The sequence below is a fragment of the Kogia breviceps genome, chromosome 13 (assembly GCF_026419965.1).
Source record: "Kogia breviceps isolate mKogBre1 chromosome 13, mKogBre1 haplotype 1, whole genome shotgun sequence".
In the NCBI taxonomy this organism is placed as follows: Eukaryota; Metazoa; Chordata; class Mammalia; order Artiodactyla; family Physeteridae; genus Kogia; species Kogia breviceps.
Window position 1 is genome coordinate 23,234,630 of NC_081322.1, and position 18,613 is coordinate 23,253,242.

An 18,613-nucleotide genomic window follows, 5' to 3' on the forward strand; every position below is an offset into this window, starting at 1 on the left:
CAGTCTTTCTCTAGTTGCATCGAGCGGGGGCTACTCTTTGTTGCGGTGTGCAGGCTTCTCACTGCAGTGGTTTCTCTTGTTGCAGAGCTCGGGCTTTAGGCACGCGGGCTTCAGTAGTTGTGGCACATGGGCTCAGTAGTTGTGGCTCGTGGGCTCTAGAGCGGAGGCTCAGTAGTTGTGGCGCACGGGCTTAGTTGCTCCGTGGCATGTGGGATCTTCCTGGACCAGGGATCGAACCCATGTCCTCTGCATTGGCAGGCGGATTCTTAACCACTGCGCCACCAGGGAAGTCCCTGATTTGTTTTCTCTTTTAAAAAAATATATTTCTTAAGTCAGATAGAGAAAGACAAATAGTATATGATCTCACTTACATATGGGTTCTTAAAAAATGGAGCTCACAGATTCGGAGAACAGACTGGTGGTGACCATTTTCACTCAACAAAATGAGTGAAGGTGATCAAAAGGTACAAATCTCTGGTTATAAGAAAATAAATCCTGGGGATATAATGTGCAACATGGTGACTATAGTTCACAATACTGTATTATATATTTGAAAGTTGCTAGAAGAGTAGATCTTAAAAGTTCTCATCATAGGAAAATAAAAATTTGTATCTATGTGTGGTAATGCATGTTAACTATACTTTTTGTGGTAATCATTTCACAATATATACATATATCAAATCATTGTTATATGCCTAAAACTAATACAGTGTTATATATCAAATATATCTCAACTTAAATAATATTTCTTAGCTTTGTTCACTGAAAAGGCTTAGAAACAATGACCAGTCAGTAGCACTCAGCACCCCGAGCACAGACTATAGTCTCTAAATATCATTTTCTCCTCAAAGGAGCCATGACTCTGAAAGAGTGGCTAATGTCATGTCTGGGGCAGGAAATGTACAAGATAAACCCAGAATAACTTGTCACATCAGAAGGAAAGAAGCCATCAAAGGCTTCTGGCATCCTGTCCAAAGGATTCAAAAGACAATACTAGGTAAAGAAGGGATAATTTGAGTATTGATAATAATAGCAACTGCAATGAATTAAAACATATCAAATATCTGTAAGAGTGCAAGGTCATACTTACACTAAAAAGCAAGTCTAATTGATCACCTTTTAAACCTAACTTTTCTGTACAAATTTATACCTCAGGGAAACCAAATGGTTGATGAGGGAAGTTTTCTTTCCCAAAGTATTTCAGTCAGTAAAATAAAGGAGGGGGATGGGAGGAGGTGGAGTGAATGGGGAGCAAGAGGAGTGGGCTGATGTCCAGTCATGTGTGCTTGTACAATGGCATTCGACTCAGAATGAAAGAAGGGGTGACCAACATGGGTGAACCCCAGACACATGATGTTGAGCAAAAGAAGCCAGATACAAAAGAATACATTCTGCATGATGCCATTTATATGAAGTTCAAAAAGAGTCCAAATTGATATATGTTGATAAAAATCAAAAAGATGATTGCCTTTAGGGAGTAGGGACTCCTGGAAGGGGGAATGAGGGAACTTTCTGAAGGTGATGAAAGTGTTCTACATCTACATTGGCATATTGGTTATACAGGTGTATATGGTTGTCAAAAGTCATCAAAGCATATACATTTACAATATGGTACATCACAGAATGTATGTGTATATATATATATATATATATATATATATATATACACACACATATATATACATATTTTTTAAAATTTTTATTTACTTTTTGGCTGCATTGGGTCTTTGTTGCTGAGCGCAGGCTTTCTCGAGTTGCGGCGAGCGGGGGCTACTCTTCATTGCGGTGCACAGGCTTCTCATTGCAGTGGCTTCTCTTCCTGCAGAGCACCGGCTCTAGGCACATGGGCTTCAGTAGTTGTGTCTCGTGGGCTCTAGAGCGCAAGCTCAGTAGTTGTGGCGCTCGGACTTAGCCACTCTGCGGCATGTGGGATCCTCCTGGACCAGGGATCCAACCCATGTCCCCTGGCTTGGCAGGCGGATTCTCAACCACTGTGCCATCAGGGAAGTCCCCTATATTTTACCTTAATAAAAATGTTTCAGGACTTCCCTGGTGGTCCAGTGGTTAAGACTCTGAGCTTCCACTGCAGGGGGCATGGGTTCCATCCCTGGTCAGGGAATTAAGATCCCACATGCTGTGCAATGCAGCTGAGAAATAAAAAGTTTCATAATTTTTTCTTAATTAAGAAGAGAAGAGGGGTAGTGGACAGTAATTTTGAGAAAATTTTAAAGTTGATCTCTCCATTCTCTGGGCCAGCTCCACTGGTGGCCTGCTTAGGCTGCCAGTGTGGGACGTTGCAGGGGTAACTACAGGGATCTCAGAAGTTTTTGTGAGCTGGTAGAGGTGTGGTTACTCCACAGAACTCTGTGGTGGGCTTCAGTGCCACGGAAGGGCTTCAAGCCACCACAGAGCTTGGCTTAGGCATCCTTGGAAAGCCACAGCCATGGTGGTGGAGCCATGGCTGGATGATGGGAATCCGGGCCCTACCCTCTGCAGCCTCCAGCCAGAGTCCATGGTGTGTGCACCTGTCATCGGCTTTTTAGTGGGTCTCATATTTGTTTAGACTTGTCTAGTTGTCTGGAAGCTGGCGTCATGTGAAATGGGAAATGCTGCTTTCGCAATGCTGGCTGAAATTTCACAAACGCTGGCAGCACAAATTCAAGAGAAGTGTCAACTCCTTGGCAAGGATGGCACTGTTCAACGGAGGACTGAGTCATCTTTGGAGAATATTAGCCTAGAGAAAGAGTCAACAAAATTTCAGAGCCTGGCGGACACCCATGGAACGCTGACGAGTACCAACTCTATCCTGAAGGAGGAAATAATAAAATAATACTTCCCTAATAAAAGAAGTAGATGAAAGATCCAGACACTCAAGAAAAAAGGAGCTGATGGCTGAAGTTGCAAGAATGATTTGGTCACTGAACTAGGAGTCACCATATCTCAATAAATTTTCCAAACAATAACGCCCTGTTGTCCCTCCAGATGGTGGGCCTTGGTCTGAAAGCCGAGGCCTCCTGTGCTGCCAGGCCACATTCACCCACCTCCCTCCAATGTGACGTTCTCGTCACTCCATATGCAAGCAGTTCCTGCAGAGACCTCCTTTTCCCTCTCATCCTCCTCTGGGAAGAGCTTATAGAGCCCCCTTCTTGGGCTGGAGTTTCTCCTCTACCCTCAAATCCTAAAAACAGAAGTGAGTTCCTTTGAAGTTAGTCCAAACTTCAAATGAACCGACTATTGGAACCAACATCAAGAAACTAGAGACTTTTAAAATCAGGTCTCTTCAGAATGACTTTTAATCTCATTTGTTAGCATTTTAAAAACTTAAAGGGCCATACTTGTGCTCATAATAACAATCAATAGAACTTTAGTTCTCAGAATAGGGTTTGTAAAATTATTTTTATATAAATGTTATAATTAAATAATTTTTACTTAATTTTTCTCTATACATAATATAAATATTATGTTTTCTTTAATTATACGTGCAGTTTACCAATAGCATACAATTCCAAGAGGATTCTATAGTTCTTTAGAGGGTCCCAAGCAGGATCAAGCCCGAGCTGTACAGGGTGGTAACCATCCAATGACACACATTTTATTGGCTTTCTCTCCTTGCCTGTATCACTCTCCATTTTCTGGGATTACCTTCCAAATAAGTTACATGCACCTGAGAGTACGTCTCCGGCTCCGCTTTCAGGGGAAACCAAGCTAAGATGGACATCGGAATGTACAGCCAGCCACACAATACATAACTAGGCCCTTCGGGCTGACTTTCCCTTGCCTTCTACTACAAGGGGTGTGGACACTGTCATCAATAAATGAAGCTTAGTCACATCTTTCTGAACTGTAGTGCCCGTTGTTAGAAAGACAGCATGTAATGGGGATGGTGTCATTTCCAGGCAGTGGATGCCTCCGGTCCATGAATTCTCTAGACCCCTCCCTCCCATCCTGCCCCCTTTCACACGTTCCTGAATGTATCGGTCACATTAAATCAATGAGACTAACTGAGCTGCTCCTTCCTTATTCCACTGTTTCTGTGACATCACCCAGGAAATTACTGGAACCTTTGGTCTTAGCTGTCCCTCAACTGTGGTGCCGTCTCACCCAGTGTCTGGCAGGCTAGTAATTCGTTTTCAGTAGAGAAGTAGCAAGCAGCTACATTGGGTAGTTTTAGGGGCCAAGAGCCTCGAGTTCTACACTTAAGCCAATCCTGATATACGTCAGAGACCATCTCATTAGAGCATTTATTGCACCCCCTCAATCTTGTGGTGCAATAAACAACAAGACCAAGCAGAGTACAGCACAGAATACCAAGCATAAACACTGTCTTTTTTTTGTTTTTTTTTAAATCACCTGCAGCCTTTCAGGCCAACATATGCTTCTCTGAACTGAGAGCTTCGGAAGTAGCATAAATGTTAGTTGCAAGCATCTCTGGGACTTATGCTAATAGGCCTTTAGATTGCCAATGAAAGCGATCTTGCAGAGACATTCTTAAAAGTCTAGTGATTTTTGGCTCTCTGTTCTTATTTAAGAGAGAAACACCAAAAATGGCTTGGAAACTTGGCCAGGATGTGTTAACTAGTGGCTTCACTGTACAGTTTACTGTAGACCTGTACTCAGGCCTTACTTTGTAGGTGTCCAAATGTTAGTGTCTGTAGGGGTTTTTTTTCTCTTGGGCTAGTTTTCTGTTTGTTTGTACTGTTGTTATTGTTCTGTACTTCAGGAGAGGGTGTAAGCCTGGCTGCTATTATTCTAGGAGTTGAGTAAGGGCAGGGGACTAAAGTTCTCACAACTCAGTATGTAAAATTTAACTTTACCTCCCTATTTTACCTTTTGTCTTACTTCCCTGAAATATTCCTGAGGCTAGAGCTCTGTTTTGATTTTTCCAGTGAGGATACCTGGAATGTCTTCTTCTGTTGCGGTGGGAAAGGTTTAGGTGCCTGGCTATGCAATGTTAGGGCCGGCATCTAGAGAACTAGCTGCTTTTTATTAGATTTTCAACTAGTCTTGTTTTAATCCACACCCCATTCAAAGTGACAGGTGCCTCCCATTCTGCAGCCGTTCTTGTCTTGCTTTATGGCTTTTCCGACTGCAGATGCTTAAATTTCAGCTTTCTCTGCTTTTTTAAGTTTCCACTTGTCCACCTGCTTGCCATTTTCCAAGTTGTATTCGAGCAGCAAATCACCTATCTGAAAAGACTACCTGTCTCAGCCTCCTTTGCATATAGTTCTGGCCAAAGGGGAAATGCTCTGAGAAACATCAGGAATGGCCCCTTAACGGGATTTGATTCGGCTGTGGAGCACATCCTTTTATCCTTCTCTTCTCCCTTCTCCCTACTGCCTGGAATGTGGACATGATAGCTAGAACACCAGCAATTATCCTGAACTCATGAAGGAACCTTGAGGAAGGAAGCCACATACCGAGGATGACAGAGCAGAAATATAGGAGCCTTGGTCCCTGGTGGCTGTGGAGTTACCCCGGACTAACGGTGGACTTCTTTTATACTAACAGAAATTCTGATAAATTCTATCATGTAGAATTTCCTTCAAAAGAGGGGAAAAGACTACGATACATTGATAACTGTGTATACTGCATTACTGAGTATCTTGCCTACAGGACAGAACTTCCTTTCTGACCAGGAGGATAAAAATAGACTTCTCTCTCCCTAACAATTTTACATATCTAGTGATTGGAAGAATTTTGAATAGACTGACTCATACCTCCTTTCCTTTTCATCTTTGTATATATGGTGCCATCCACTGCAGGGTAAAGTCACATTGTGATGTAACCTCTGGCCCTGCACCTTTACATGACGGGATCCCAGGTGAGTTGGCACAGAGAGCAATAGGAATATTCCTGGGAGCCATTTCTATTCCTGGGTGGCTAGCATCAACCTCTACACAGAGATACTGCATCACACATTATCACATTCCATGAAACCCAAACCAATGTATGCTCGGTTCAACTTCCCATTAACTGGCCACACTGTGGCCATTCCAATGTGACATGACTAAGGGAAGTCTATCAGAAGGAACATCAGAATGGAAGGAAAGAGAGGTCTTAACTGATCGTGATGGAAATAGCTTCGGCGAATTTTACTCAAACAAACATATGACCACATGAGATCATTTCTAGGCCCTTAATGGGCTTGGAAGGAGTCTGTGTAAGTGAGGGACCCTGAAGCTGAAGCTCCATTAGCTTCACAGTATATCTGCCTTGGGTAGGACAGGTGGAATAACATTTATCAAACAGGAACACTTAGTTTATTTATGGTGTTGCAACCACAGTACCAGGAAAAACAACAGTCACGATGCCCAAAATTTCTTGTGTTGAATGGGACTCTGCGACATTCTTTTATTCACAAACCCAACACTTCTCTGTGCTCTTAATCACTGGCTTCTGCGTAAATTCCTCCCAAATTTCACTTCTGTTTTTCCTTCTTTTTTGTGTGTGGTTGCAGGAACTTCAAACCTTTTTGTTGGACCTATTTCCAAGTATCTTGCTGACCAAGACACATTCTTAGCAAATGAGTCATGTTTACCTAAATCTGCTAATTCAGTACAATTTATTTCTAACTTATTAATACACAAAGTAGTTTTCAAACACATATATCCACATGATGCTTTAATCCTTTATGTAACTTCTATCCAGATATATCATGCATAATTTTATACTCAGGAAAGTTCCATGTTTTATATACTTATTAATTTTATAAATGTCCTCAGAATATATTCTTCTTTTGATCAATTCTACACTTCATTATAAGTTAAAGAAAATGGCAGTGTAGCAACGGAATGGTGGATAATTTCTCTGGCATGAGTAGCAGAGGCTAAAAGTAGAACCATTACTACAGTACTTTCACCTTACAGAGCAATCGATTATTTTTCATAAGATTTTTCCTCCGGATTGTTCTGTCAGCTTTTTAGGTTTTTCAACTTCCACAGGCTTGCTGTACTATCAGAATCGTGGGTTGGTTTAGCTGATTCTCTGTAGAGAATAAGTGCTAATAATTGCTGTTTCAGAAAACAAGTCAACCAAAGTTAACTGAGAAAACACTTGCTGAGATTCTATATTGATTTAAAAATATACAATAAAGCTATTAGTACTGTCCAAAAGGGACATAAGAAGCACTTTATAGAAAGAATTCAGGAATTTGAAAGTAGATTCTAGGTTAAGGTTTGAGGAGTTTGTTTATTTCACAGTGTTAGTATTTGAAGATCAAATTCTCTTAGCTTAGCAGCTATGATGGATCATCCTATTGTACAATGCAGAAACCCAGGTTTAATATGATCTCACATAAAACTCATTTAGCCATTAATTAAAAGTAGACAAATAGGCTGGTCACAGATTGGCAATTTTGGCCTTTTTACTTATTTAATTTAGCCTAGTTTGTTTTCTTCAACTTCACCTTCATTGTGTATTCCTGGGTTAAAAAAATGCATATTTGTTTGTGTGTTTAATTGTATTTATTACAGACTTAATTTTAAAAATAAAACTATTTAGATAAGACTACAGCAGTAGTAACATTTCACAGCTGCAAAATGTCTCCTTATTCCCCCTCTTTTTCTGTCTCCCCTTTATACACATTGCATTGTTAGTTTCTCTTAATAGTTTCTCTAGTGTTCTAAAATTATGTGGTATAAGGTCTGTCTCTTTTAATGATGAATATAAACCTTGGACATTTCAGTGTAGTAACTTTGACTTCAGGCCTTTTATTCCGACTTCAAATATAATTTTGGTTCACTTCCACTCAGTGGTATATACACTGTTCCACGATTAACTTTGTTCTGTGCTAAACTCTGGTATTAAATGTTATGGTCAAATCTGGGCTTCAAAGCTTTCAAAGCAACATGATAGATCCATATTACATGTCCTCATGATTGCAGATCTCTGCATGGTCAAGTGTTCCTGGAGAAAGAAACTGATCTCTTGGCAACAACAACTCTTGGGTAAAATTATAAACTAATTTTGGACAAGAAAAAAAAAACAAAAGCATCAACTGCTGCCATTTGGTATGAATTAGACAATGATAAAATATTTGTTTTTGTGAAATGATAATAGAAGTGACATTCTAGATTTTAAAAAATTGGCCAGCTATCATCATATTTGCCTGATAAAATATTGAATGAAATATCTCTTCTCTCATAATTCAGCTGGAATAAATTTTTCTCCTAATCCATATTAATTTATAACAAAGGGAGCTAGTTTTAGTGAAGCAGAGTAGCTTATAATAATTAGCTTATAATAACAATAATTAAATTTTGTTAGTTGACATAAAATATATGAGAGTAAATAGGACTGTGAAATGCAGCTTTTGAGGAACGCTTTAATCTGATTCATATTTATCACTATGAAAAAACATGAAATTTCAAGGAATGATCTCTTGAAAGGAAATGAGCATTTTCAATTCTAATGTTATCATAAATGTATATTAAGAATTTTTAATTTCTCAAGAAAAATACTCGGGAAGCCCTTATGAAAAATTTATCTAATTCTGTTAGGTGTCTACCATATGTCTCTTTTTAGAAATACTTATTATTATAGCCTATAATACCAAAATAAATCATCTGCTTTACTGATATGTAGTTAGCTTGGACTGCTGGTGTTTGGTATGTGTTATGGACTGAATTGTGTTCCCCCAAATTCATAGGTTGAAGCCCTGACCCCCAGTGTGATTGCCTTTGGAGATGGGACCTTTAGGGAAGTAATAAAGGTTAAATGAGGTCATAAGGATGGACTCCTTATCTAATAGGATTGGTGTCTTTATAAGTAGAGGAAAAGACACGAGAGACCTCTCTTTCTCTCTTTCTCCACTCTACTCCCTCTCTTCCTCCCCAGCAGAGATGGAAGGTCATTTGAGGACAAAGTGAGAAAATGGCTGTCTGCAAGCCAGGAAGAGAGGGCTCACCAAATGCCAATCCTGACAGCAACTTGATCTTGGACTTCTAGCCTCCAGAGAGGTGAGTAAATAAATTTCTGTTGTTCAAGCTACCTAGGCTCTGGTATTTTGTTACGGCAGCCTGGGCAGACTAATATAGTAGATAAAGGCACAATACAGACATAAAAGGGCTGTACATTTTATAAAATTCTGAATCTGCAGATTGCCAAGGTCTGATGTGATGCACAGGGTGGAGATGGCAGCACCAGGTTCACCCTGGAAAACATCAAAATACCACTTTTGGGGATTCCCTGGTGGCGCAGTGGTTGAGAATCCGCCTGCCGATGCAGGGGAGACGGGTTCGTGCCCCGGTCCGGGAGGATCCCACATGCCGCGGAGCGGCTGGGCCCGTGAGCCATGGCTGCTGAACCTGCGCGTCCGGAGCCTGTGCTCCGCAACGGGAGAGGCCACAACAGTGAGAGGCCCGCATACCGCTAAAAAAAAAAAAAAAAAAAAAAAAAAAAACACTTTTGAACAGAGGCAATATTTCCAGGTAAGACATTACAACATAAGTAATTTGATGGTGGTGATGCATCAACTTCGTTCAGCTGGTCACTAAATCACAGATGCTAACAGTATTTCAAGAGCTGCAGAAGAGACTGGGGACTTGCAATTTATATTACTGTTGATATTTCTATTATTGTAGAAATTCTATTATTTTCTTTCAAAGCATTTTGGATGCCTGGACTTTTGCAAATGGAGAGATGCAAGGCAAGGGCTTGATACTCTTATAATTAACATTTTTGAGTGCTTACATGATTACATGGCCAGGCCCTGTTCCAAGTGTTTACATAAACTGACTTTGTTTCATTCAGATAACAACCTACCTATGAGATTGCTATACAGGGACCATTACTTCCATTTTACAGATGAGGAAACGTTTACAATGCATTACATTTAAAGATCAGAGGGACTTCCCTAGTGGTGCAGTGGTAAAGAAGCCGCCTGCCAATGCAGGGGACATGGGTTCAATCCCTGGTCCGGGAAGATCCTGCATGCCGCGGAGCAACTAAGCCCGTGTGCCACAACTACTGAAGCCCACATAATCTAGGGCCTGCATGCCACAACTACTGAGCCCACGTGCTGCAACTACTTAACCCCGCATGCCTAGAGCCCGTGCTCTGCAACGAGAAGCCACCGCAATAAGAAGGCCGCGCACTACAATGAAGAATAGCCCCCACTCACCGCAACTAGAGAGAAAGCCTGCTCGCAGCAACGAAGACCCAATGCAGCCAAAAATTAAAATAATAATAATAATAAAAAATAAAAATCAGAAATAAGGAAAATTATATTTAAAAAGAAATTAAGAGAGCAAAAGGGAGAGGGGGGATGGGAGGGAACAATCAGAATCTAGGTTGTGCTAGGTCCTTTTTTCTCCCCACCCATGATCAACTAAATCACAGTGAAAAGCATGTCTCACTAGTAAACTGCGCTTTAGAAAAGAAAATATTTTATTGAAGCAGCTAAGCAGCATGATTAAAGAATGGGATCCTAGGGGAGTATCTTTACCCTAGAATGGGTCTTACCCATAACTGAGTCTAATCTCCTCATTTTACAGGTGAGAGCCTGAAGGACCCAAGGAGACGGGTAAAGTGTCAAGGACCCGGATGAGATCCGTCTCTTGTTGCTACATAAACAGAGGCTACACACAATTCAGAGGCATGTTTTAAAAATGAGAGCTCAACTAAAATTTGTTACCATAACCACTAATATTCAAATGTTCTCAGCTATTTCTTAAGCTAAGCTAGGAACTATCCCTAGAGTTGAGCAGAGTCCCCTAAAAGCTTTTAACTTGGAAATCACCATGCTATGGGAGAAATATATACAACACTGGGAAAGGTTTTGAGGTTCTTGCAGGCACTTCTTTTTCAATAAGCCACTTTATTGAGGTGTGAATGACATATAAAGAGCTATACATATTTAACGTATATGACTTGATGATTTTGGATATAAGTATATACCAGTGAAACCATCACCACAATATATGCCATAAACATATCCGTCACCTTCAAAAGTTTCCTCCTGCCTTATTATTATTAATTTTTGTGATAATGACACTTAACATAAGATCTACTCTCTTAGCCAATTCTTAATATTGTCAGCACAGCCACTATGCTGTTCAATAGAAAAGGACTTTTTCATCTTGCATAACTGAAACTTTGTACCCTTTGACCACTTCTCTCCAGCCACTGAACCCTCTAGCTTTGCTCCCGTTTCAATTTAACCAAGTGCCAGAAGCTTATTTTGTGTCATATTAACAAACAGTAAATATTTTAAATGTTATCTAGTAAAAAGACTTAACTTGGCTTTTGTATCTTTTCTGGTCTGCTACAAGTTTCCACCAGTGTCTCCTCTTTCCTTATTTTGGTCTCACACTTTGTAGCAAAACAGAAGAGGAAGCACTTTATGCAGAAGACCTTTGGGAACATTGTAATTGCATTTTTCCTAATCGGTTTTATTGGGTATTTCTAGTTTGCTTCCTATTTCATGTTCCATCATACCTCTAATTGTTAGATGTTTATTAATTTTTAGACCACACATCTTAAAATTTACTTATGGCTCTTCATTACCACATCTTTTATAAAACATCTTGGGTATTTTTAAGCACCCTGTGACCATCCACGTAATCCATTCCTGCTAGCAACTTAAAATAAGTAGCACCAAAATAACTGAGAAGTTTGAGAGGTGAATCCTCAGTAGATACGCACACGGTCAAAGTGTACACATTGCTTAAGAGAGGAATCTCTTGAAGGACCCTCAAGCACTGCACTGGGTCCAAGTTCTAAATGTTGTATCAAGAACAGAGGAGCCAAAAAAGTTCTCTCCATTTTCCCAAATCATAACCTTAGGAGAGAAATGCTCTCATCCAGCACAAGCCGGGCTGTGTCTTCACAGTGTTGTCGTCTACCAGCCTTAGGGAAATCAGGCAGAGGAGAAGCCTTTCCTCTGAGAGAACCTCACTGTCCTCGTTTCAGGAACCGTTATGTTCACCGGAGCAGCTAATCTCATTGCCAAGAGGGAGGGAAGTCAAAGGGAGCCTCAAGTAACTCAGTACCAGGACATTCCAGGCTTTAAAATAGCTGCCTTTACCTCATGAGCCATTTGAAGAAATCTATATAGAATTTGAAAACAAGCTGTAATAGAACCTTAGCCAACTGAAGCAAGATCCTGCCAGACATTTTTGCTCATTCCCTTTGCTTTTATTTTCCAGAGTTTCTTCCTCACCTTAAATTTTTTCCTGCCTACTCACTCACTCCCTGGATGGTTTGTCTTCTGGGGTATAACCATTATGCATAGTAGATACATGGACATGTACTTTCCTTAGCTCCTCCACTTTCCTTAGCACCACTGCTAGTCTTTTGGATGGTGGCATCCACCTCCTCTAACACACATCCATCCACTGGCCCCTTACACTCCCATTGGATGATTTTACCATCCACCCAGCTGTTCACACTAGAAAACTCAGTCATCCTGCCTCCTTTTCTCCATCATGTCCCCTTCCTCCAAACACATTCCATCAGACATCAGGTTTGGCCACTTCTGTCTGTGGAATGTTTCTGGATTCCAGGGACTTTGCAGGAAGCTTTTAGCTTGTCTCAGCTCAAAGTCTGTTTCCATTTATCTTTCACATTGTCATCAATTATTCTTCCAGAACAAAAATCTGGTTTTACTTTTCTCCTGCTTAATAATGTCCGATAGTGATCCACTGTCTGGATAGAGTTTTATCTCTTTAACAGTGTATACATAATTCCTCTATGTCCCTTCCCCCACCCAATCAAAGTGCACCTTTCTCCCTACCTGTTCTCTTGGTTCACTGCTTTCTGCCAAATGACAGACAGCTTTCCCAACACCTTAGCCCAGAAGTGGTTTCTTTTTTTTTCTTTTTGAAATATTTATTTATTTGGCTGCATCAGATCTTAGTTGCAGCACATGGGATCTTCCTTGCTGCACGTGGGATCTTTTAGTTGCAGCATGCGGGATCTAGTTCCCTGACCAGGGATTGAACCTGGGTACCCTGCATTGGGAACATGGAGCCTTAACCACTGGACCATTAGGTAAGCCCCCAGAAGTGGTTTCTTTTCTTTTTTTAAAAAAATAAATTTTATTTATTTATTTATTTATGGCTGCGTTGAGTCTTCATTGCTGCGTGTGGGCTTTCTCTAGTTGAGGCGAGCGGGGGCTACTCTTCGTTGCGGTGCGAGGGCTTCTCATTGCGGTGGCTTCTCTTATTGCTGAGCACGGGCTCTAGGCGTGCGGGCTTCAGTAGTTGTGGCTCGCGGGCTCTAGAGTGTAGGCTCTGTAGTTGTGGCGCACGGGCTTAGCTGCTCCGCAGCATGTGGGATCTTCCCGGACCAGAGCCCGAACCTGTGTCCCCTGCGCACTGGCAGGCGGATTCTTAGCCCTGCACCACCAAGGAAGTCCCAGAAGTCGTTTCTTAACGTGCATTTCTTTTTCTGGGTTCTCAACATATTTTTTTCTTCTCATTTCGGTCATGCTTTGCAAGACTATGTTGAGGATTTTATTTTATTATCTTATTTTATTCTAATTAAAATAATATCAACCATATCCAAGTCTGTTGTCTTGCCAAAAAGAGTTCTGAATCTGAAGTCCAGAATAATATCCAGTCTAGTCTTGTACAATTTGGCTAGTATTTCAACCATGGACAACATTGCTTTTCCAAGGTAAAAGAAATATTTGATCTACTATCCCCACCAAAGCACTCATTTGTCATGAATTTGCTGTCCTGAAAGTTATGGAGTTGGGTGTCATGGTGGCTGGTTTCCTGAGCAGTGAGAGAAGAGGTATCTTTCTACTTAAAAAACCAGTTCTTTGATGAGAATTCTTTCTACCCACCTTCCGTCCAAAGCAAAGGTCAAAATTAACACCTTAATACTAAACTCTGGGTATTGTATTATTTTTTTCAGATATAGCACCTACTAAAGGAAGAGAAGTATTCTTAATTTTTTACATGTTTCTGGTAAAAAGAATTACAGGCTCCTCAGTAGCAGCACATAGAGGTAGACAGTTGTATGAACATTACGGATATAAATGAAAGTGATAGTAAGAATTACTGAGTTGATCAGATTCAAGAAGGCCATATGTCCTATTCTATCAACTTCCAGAAACCATTCTTCCTGCCTCTCAACTCCCAGAGGTAAGGAATGAGAAGTCTGGGGTGAAGCATCACATTGATACACACCGTATCTGCAGGCAGTCGGCACAGTTGAGTGGCTAATTGCTACCATTACTCAATTAGCTTATTAGATTCAAAAACAATCAACCAACAAACATTTATTGACGAGGAAGGGCTGTATCACCACCGCACCATGTTAGGTGCTGGGGAACACAGTGAGAAAGCAAAAGAGTTTAAAGACTGGAGGGGAAGATACGTATTGAACAAATTATCACAATTTATTAAATAAATTAATTTAAGGATACAGTAAGTAAGAAATATAGGCTGCCAACAATGGAAAACCAACACATACATGCATGCATGTGCATACACACAGAACAGAGATTGAAATGAATCTATCTTTTCTCTACCTCAAGTAACAGCTTTATTAATTCATAACAAGCAATATAAATAGCAGCTTCTATATAGAATTTATATGTAACCCTTTTCTGTTGTTGTTTATAGCTGCCTGATAAGAGCAAGCAAACATGGGTACTACTGATAGCAACAGGCAGGGTTGCTGCAGTAAATTTTTTCAAAATGAGTGATATTTATGGGTCCTCATGTAAATAGACAAGCTGTAGATGCATTTAAGAATTTGGATGTCTACTTACATAAGCAACAGAGCATGGTGGCTGAAAGTAGCCCACTGGAGCCAGACTGGCCTCTGTTCCGTACTGGATCCACTACTTACTAGCTGTGTAATCTCAGACAGTGCACCTGTAAAGTGAAGATAAACAATCACATTAACAACCTCATAGGTTATTATGAGAATTAAATGAGTTAATACTCGTAAAGCACTTAGCACATGTTAAGCTCCTGCCACAGAGTAAATGCTCTACAAATGTCACCTATTGTATTTGCTCAAACAAGGCCATTTTTTAGCCAACTAGCTGAACACAATAATACTGAATCTCATAGATGCAGAGGGGATTTTTGCAGAAGTGTATCTCAGTAAGGTTTATTAAGCATAGACAAGGGGGTCCAGGAATTTAATACCACATTTGCTGTCTTTAGAGCTGCGTTTCAGTTAGGGTGTTGCCTGAGAATGACAGTATTTTCTGATTTAGAATGTGACATTTACTCTGATATTGTTAATATGTGTAGTAGTTAAAAATAGTAGTAGATAGTCTTCATGTATGTTAGCTTCCTTTAGACTTATTTTGAAAAAATACATTTGTCTTATTATATGAATATATTGCGTCCCATTTAACTGAATTGTAGCAAATTAAGGAAAGAGGTGATAGAGTATGAAATGTTGATGGAAGCTTTTACTATGTGGAACACCTTAGAATATAAATTTCTACAGTGCTATTAATAGTTATATCATCAACAACGTTTTTTCAGACTTTGTGCTTCACTCTGGAGAAAACAGTACGGCATCCTGAATTTCTTCACTGGGTAATTTAAAACCGAGTTATAATGTGGACACCAACTGCACACATGTTACTTGAGTTCAGCATCAAAGTTGTAAACAAAAATAGAAAATACGTTCTCTCTCAAAGCTGTTACTATTTAACAAAACACATTCAAATCAACAAAATAGTATTAATATATATATGACCATAAATGTTTTTATTAACTGTTTTGGGCTTTTAAAAAAACCTCATTTTAAATACTTAATTCTAATTCTACTCTACTCAAGTAGACTATAATAGCGAATATATATCTAGTGCTTACTATTTACATTCCAGGTGCTGTTCGAGTTCCTAGTAAGTTCTGATTCTAATAAGAAAACCATATACAGCAGTTTCAGCTTTTATGTAACACAGTAACCTCAAGGAGAATAAAGTGAGGGCGTACCGAAAACTTAACTACGTAGTCTATAGACCAGTGTTCTTTGTAAAGCATTTATATCGACACCCAGTTTTAAGAACTAAAACCCTTGTATAAATTTGTATTACTATTCTAGAAAGGAGAGTGCCGTTTTTCAGGGGACTATATTCCACTTGATCTGTCTCTGAGGCCTATTAACCAATAAAACCGTTCTATTCTGCTGCTCTGGGACATAAGCAACAACGAAAAGGAATAATGACCTTAGACCATAAATAAGTTGTCAGCACAGCCAAGAGGACAGAAGAGAGACGATGAGCCCCTGGACTCGGGTTCCTCCCACTGACCGGCTGCAGAAGAGGCGGAGCACGTTTCCGGCGAGGCGCTGGAGGCGGGGCGCGGGGGCTCGGGGGTGGGTCTCCCGGGAGCTGCGGAGACAACCTGCGCTGCGAACGCCTGGCGTGTGCGCAGGCTCAGTGGGCCGCTAGGAGGGAGCGACCTAGAGGGCAGTTGAGAAGAGCGCTGAGCGCTCACCAGCTGTGGCACGATGAGACCCGGAGAAGAGAAGCCGGTGGAGGGGGGCGCCTGCGCCGCCGTCTTCGAGGTGGAGCTGCTGAAGCTTCGCGCGGCGGAGTGCATCGACGAGGCGGCCGAGCGCCTGGGGGCCCTGAGCCGCGCGATCTGGAGCAAGCCCGAGCTGGCCTACGAGGAGCACCATGCCCACGGCGTGCTGACGCGCTTCTTCGAGAGCGAGCGCCCGGCCGCGTCGTGGGCGGTGCAGCCGCACTACCAGCTGGTCACGGCCTTCCGTGCCGAGTGGGGGCCGCCTGGGGGCTGGGCGGCGCCGCGCCCGCTGCACCTGGGCTTCCTCTGCGAGTACGACGCGCTGCCAGGCATCGGGCACGCCTGCGGCCACAATCTGATCGCCGAGGTCGGGGCGGCGGCTGCGCTGGGCGTCAAGGGGGCCCTGGAGAGCCTCCCCGGGCCGCCTCTGCCGGTGAAGGTGAGGTGGGGCCCGGGCTTGGGACTCCCATCGCCAGCCCAGGCCGGGACCGACCCGAGAAGGGCGGGAGCCGGCGCTTCCCGTGCGCCTCCGTCCCTTCCCACCCCGGGGCAGGTGTAGGGGACAGCCCTCGACGTCCTGGCTTTTGCTAGTGGGCAGAACCCCTGGATCAAAGTCAGTAGTTAATGAGTTGCCGACCTAAAGACATTTTGCAGATTTTTGCTTTTTCTCTCCTGCGTAGTTGCAAACAATTGAGAGGACTCTCTCCCTCAGGAAAGAACTTAGAACTAAGCCTGGTTTTCGTGATGGCTTATTTTTGGTAACAGGGGCAATCGCAATTTGCTGACAAAGTTGTGCAATCTCTGGGAGGAGGTAGTTATTATAGGGAAACCTGCAGACCCTCTTCGTTAGCCTCCAAAAAATCTTTTGTTTGTGGCAGTCCTAGGAGCTGTTGTGATTCGAATCATTGGAATTTGGATAGGAAATGTTCAGTCGTTAGAACTACAAAACCTCTAGAAGTATACAAAAAATGGGAAGAGAGTGAGCATTAACTACATGATCCTTAAGTCTTAAAGTTTATTTCGCGATTTTAAGAAATAGCTCGATCCTTTAAACGGGGAAATGTTTATGTTAGCCACAGGGCAAGTTTAACCTTGTGTTACTCTGTTTTTCCAGATGGTATATTCTTTCTGTGGGCTAAGATTCAGTCACCACTGCTCAGGTTAAGGGGAAGACTAATGTTATATTTTAATATTCTTTAGCCCATTTTTTCCAGTGTCAGTAACCTTTCTCTTTTATCCTTACAGTTCCATCGTTTGTGGCTTTTTCTCTTTAGCTGCCTTCTCTTTTCTGCCTCTGGGCCTTGTTTTTCACCTGGCTAGGTTTTTGTTTTGTTTGGGGGAGGAGGTGTTCTTTGCTATTGCATGAAGCACTGGAGAGATTTAGCTTTAACCAGGTTTATGAAAGGTTCAGAGAAGTCAGCAAGGTTTAACCTGAAAAGTCATCAGATTTAATGAGTCAAGGGTTAAGAGTAAAATGCAACTTAATTTAAGAGTTTGAGCGCTTTATAACTTCTGACTAAAGCAAGACTTTGGGAAATACACACACTTCTGATTTTGAATGGTAATACTCAGTTTTAGTAGGGTTATCTGTCGTATGTGAAAATGGAATTTATGTTGATTCTCTTTGCAAGCCAAGAACTTTTCCAACTTGTTTCATTGTGTTCTTATACGTGACCTTGAAAGTATATTAGTTGTTTATAGATAATTTTTCTTTTCTTTTAAAAATTGTTTGAAGAAGTTAAGTTTAAATATCAAAGTAAAATGTTTATTCTGTAAAGTTCTCTTTTGTTTAATTAGGTGTTTGGTGACCAATAAATCTGCCTGGTTGAGCTGGTGGAATCGAATTAGTAAGTTTGTGTAATAGTTGGCCGTTTCTAACCATGGTATTAAGATTTATTCAATGCTTTTCGTAAAGGATGAATGCATTAAGACCTTCTAAAGAGGTAGTTTGGTAAGGAAACAGAGTTCAGGTCTGAAGATCAGGGTATCTAATCCCAGCTCTGCTTTAAGCCTTGCTCTGTGATCTGGGGCAAGACATTTCACTCCATGCCTCAAAACCACCCTTCCCCAAATGATGATATAGATCGCTCACCTACCTCACAGGGTTGTTGTGAGGATAACTAATAAGTAACTAGAAAGTTCCTTACCAGTAAAAGGCTTATGAATAA

General features: G+C 41.3%; 1 protein-coding gene and 1 long non-coding RNA gene across 3 annotated transcripts in view; one reads left to right on the forward strand and one right to left on the reverse strand.

Moving 5' to 3' along the window:
* Window positions 1-1,719: 1,719 nt before the first annotated feature.
* On the reverse strand, window positions 1,720-16,797 carry LOC136792432 (uncharacterized). Its single transcript, XR_010836221.1, has 3 exons — window positions 16,145-16,797; window positions 14,723-14,828; window positions 1,720-2,734 (listed from the first exon to the last, which is right to left on the reverse strand). It is a non-coding gene; the product is annotated as an uncharacterized lncRNA (long non-coding RNA).
* Window positions 16,174-18,613, forward strand: part of PM20D2 (peptidase M20 domain containing 2) — a 33,341-nt gene continuing 30,901 nt past the window's right edge. The window contains exon 1 of one of the 2 annotated variants that reach the window (XM_067011460.1): window positions 16,174-16,884. In XM_067011460.1, the coding sequence (XP_066867561.1) occupies window positions 16,429-16,884 (456 nt within the window). In that variant the 5' untranslated portion in view covers window positions 16,174-16,428. The remainder of the gene's footprint in view (window positions 16,885-18,613) is intronic. The other variant, XM_059083250.2, reaches the window with a different exon arrangement.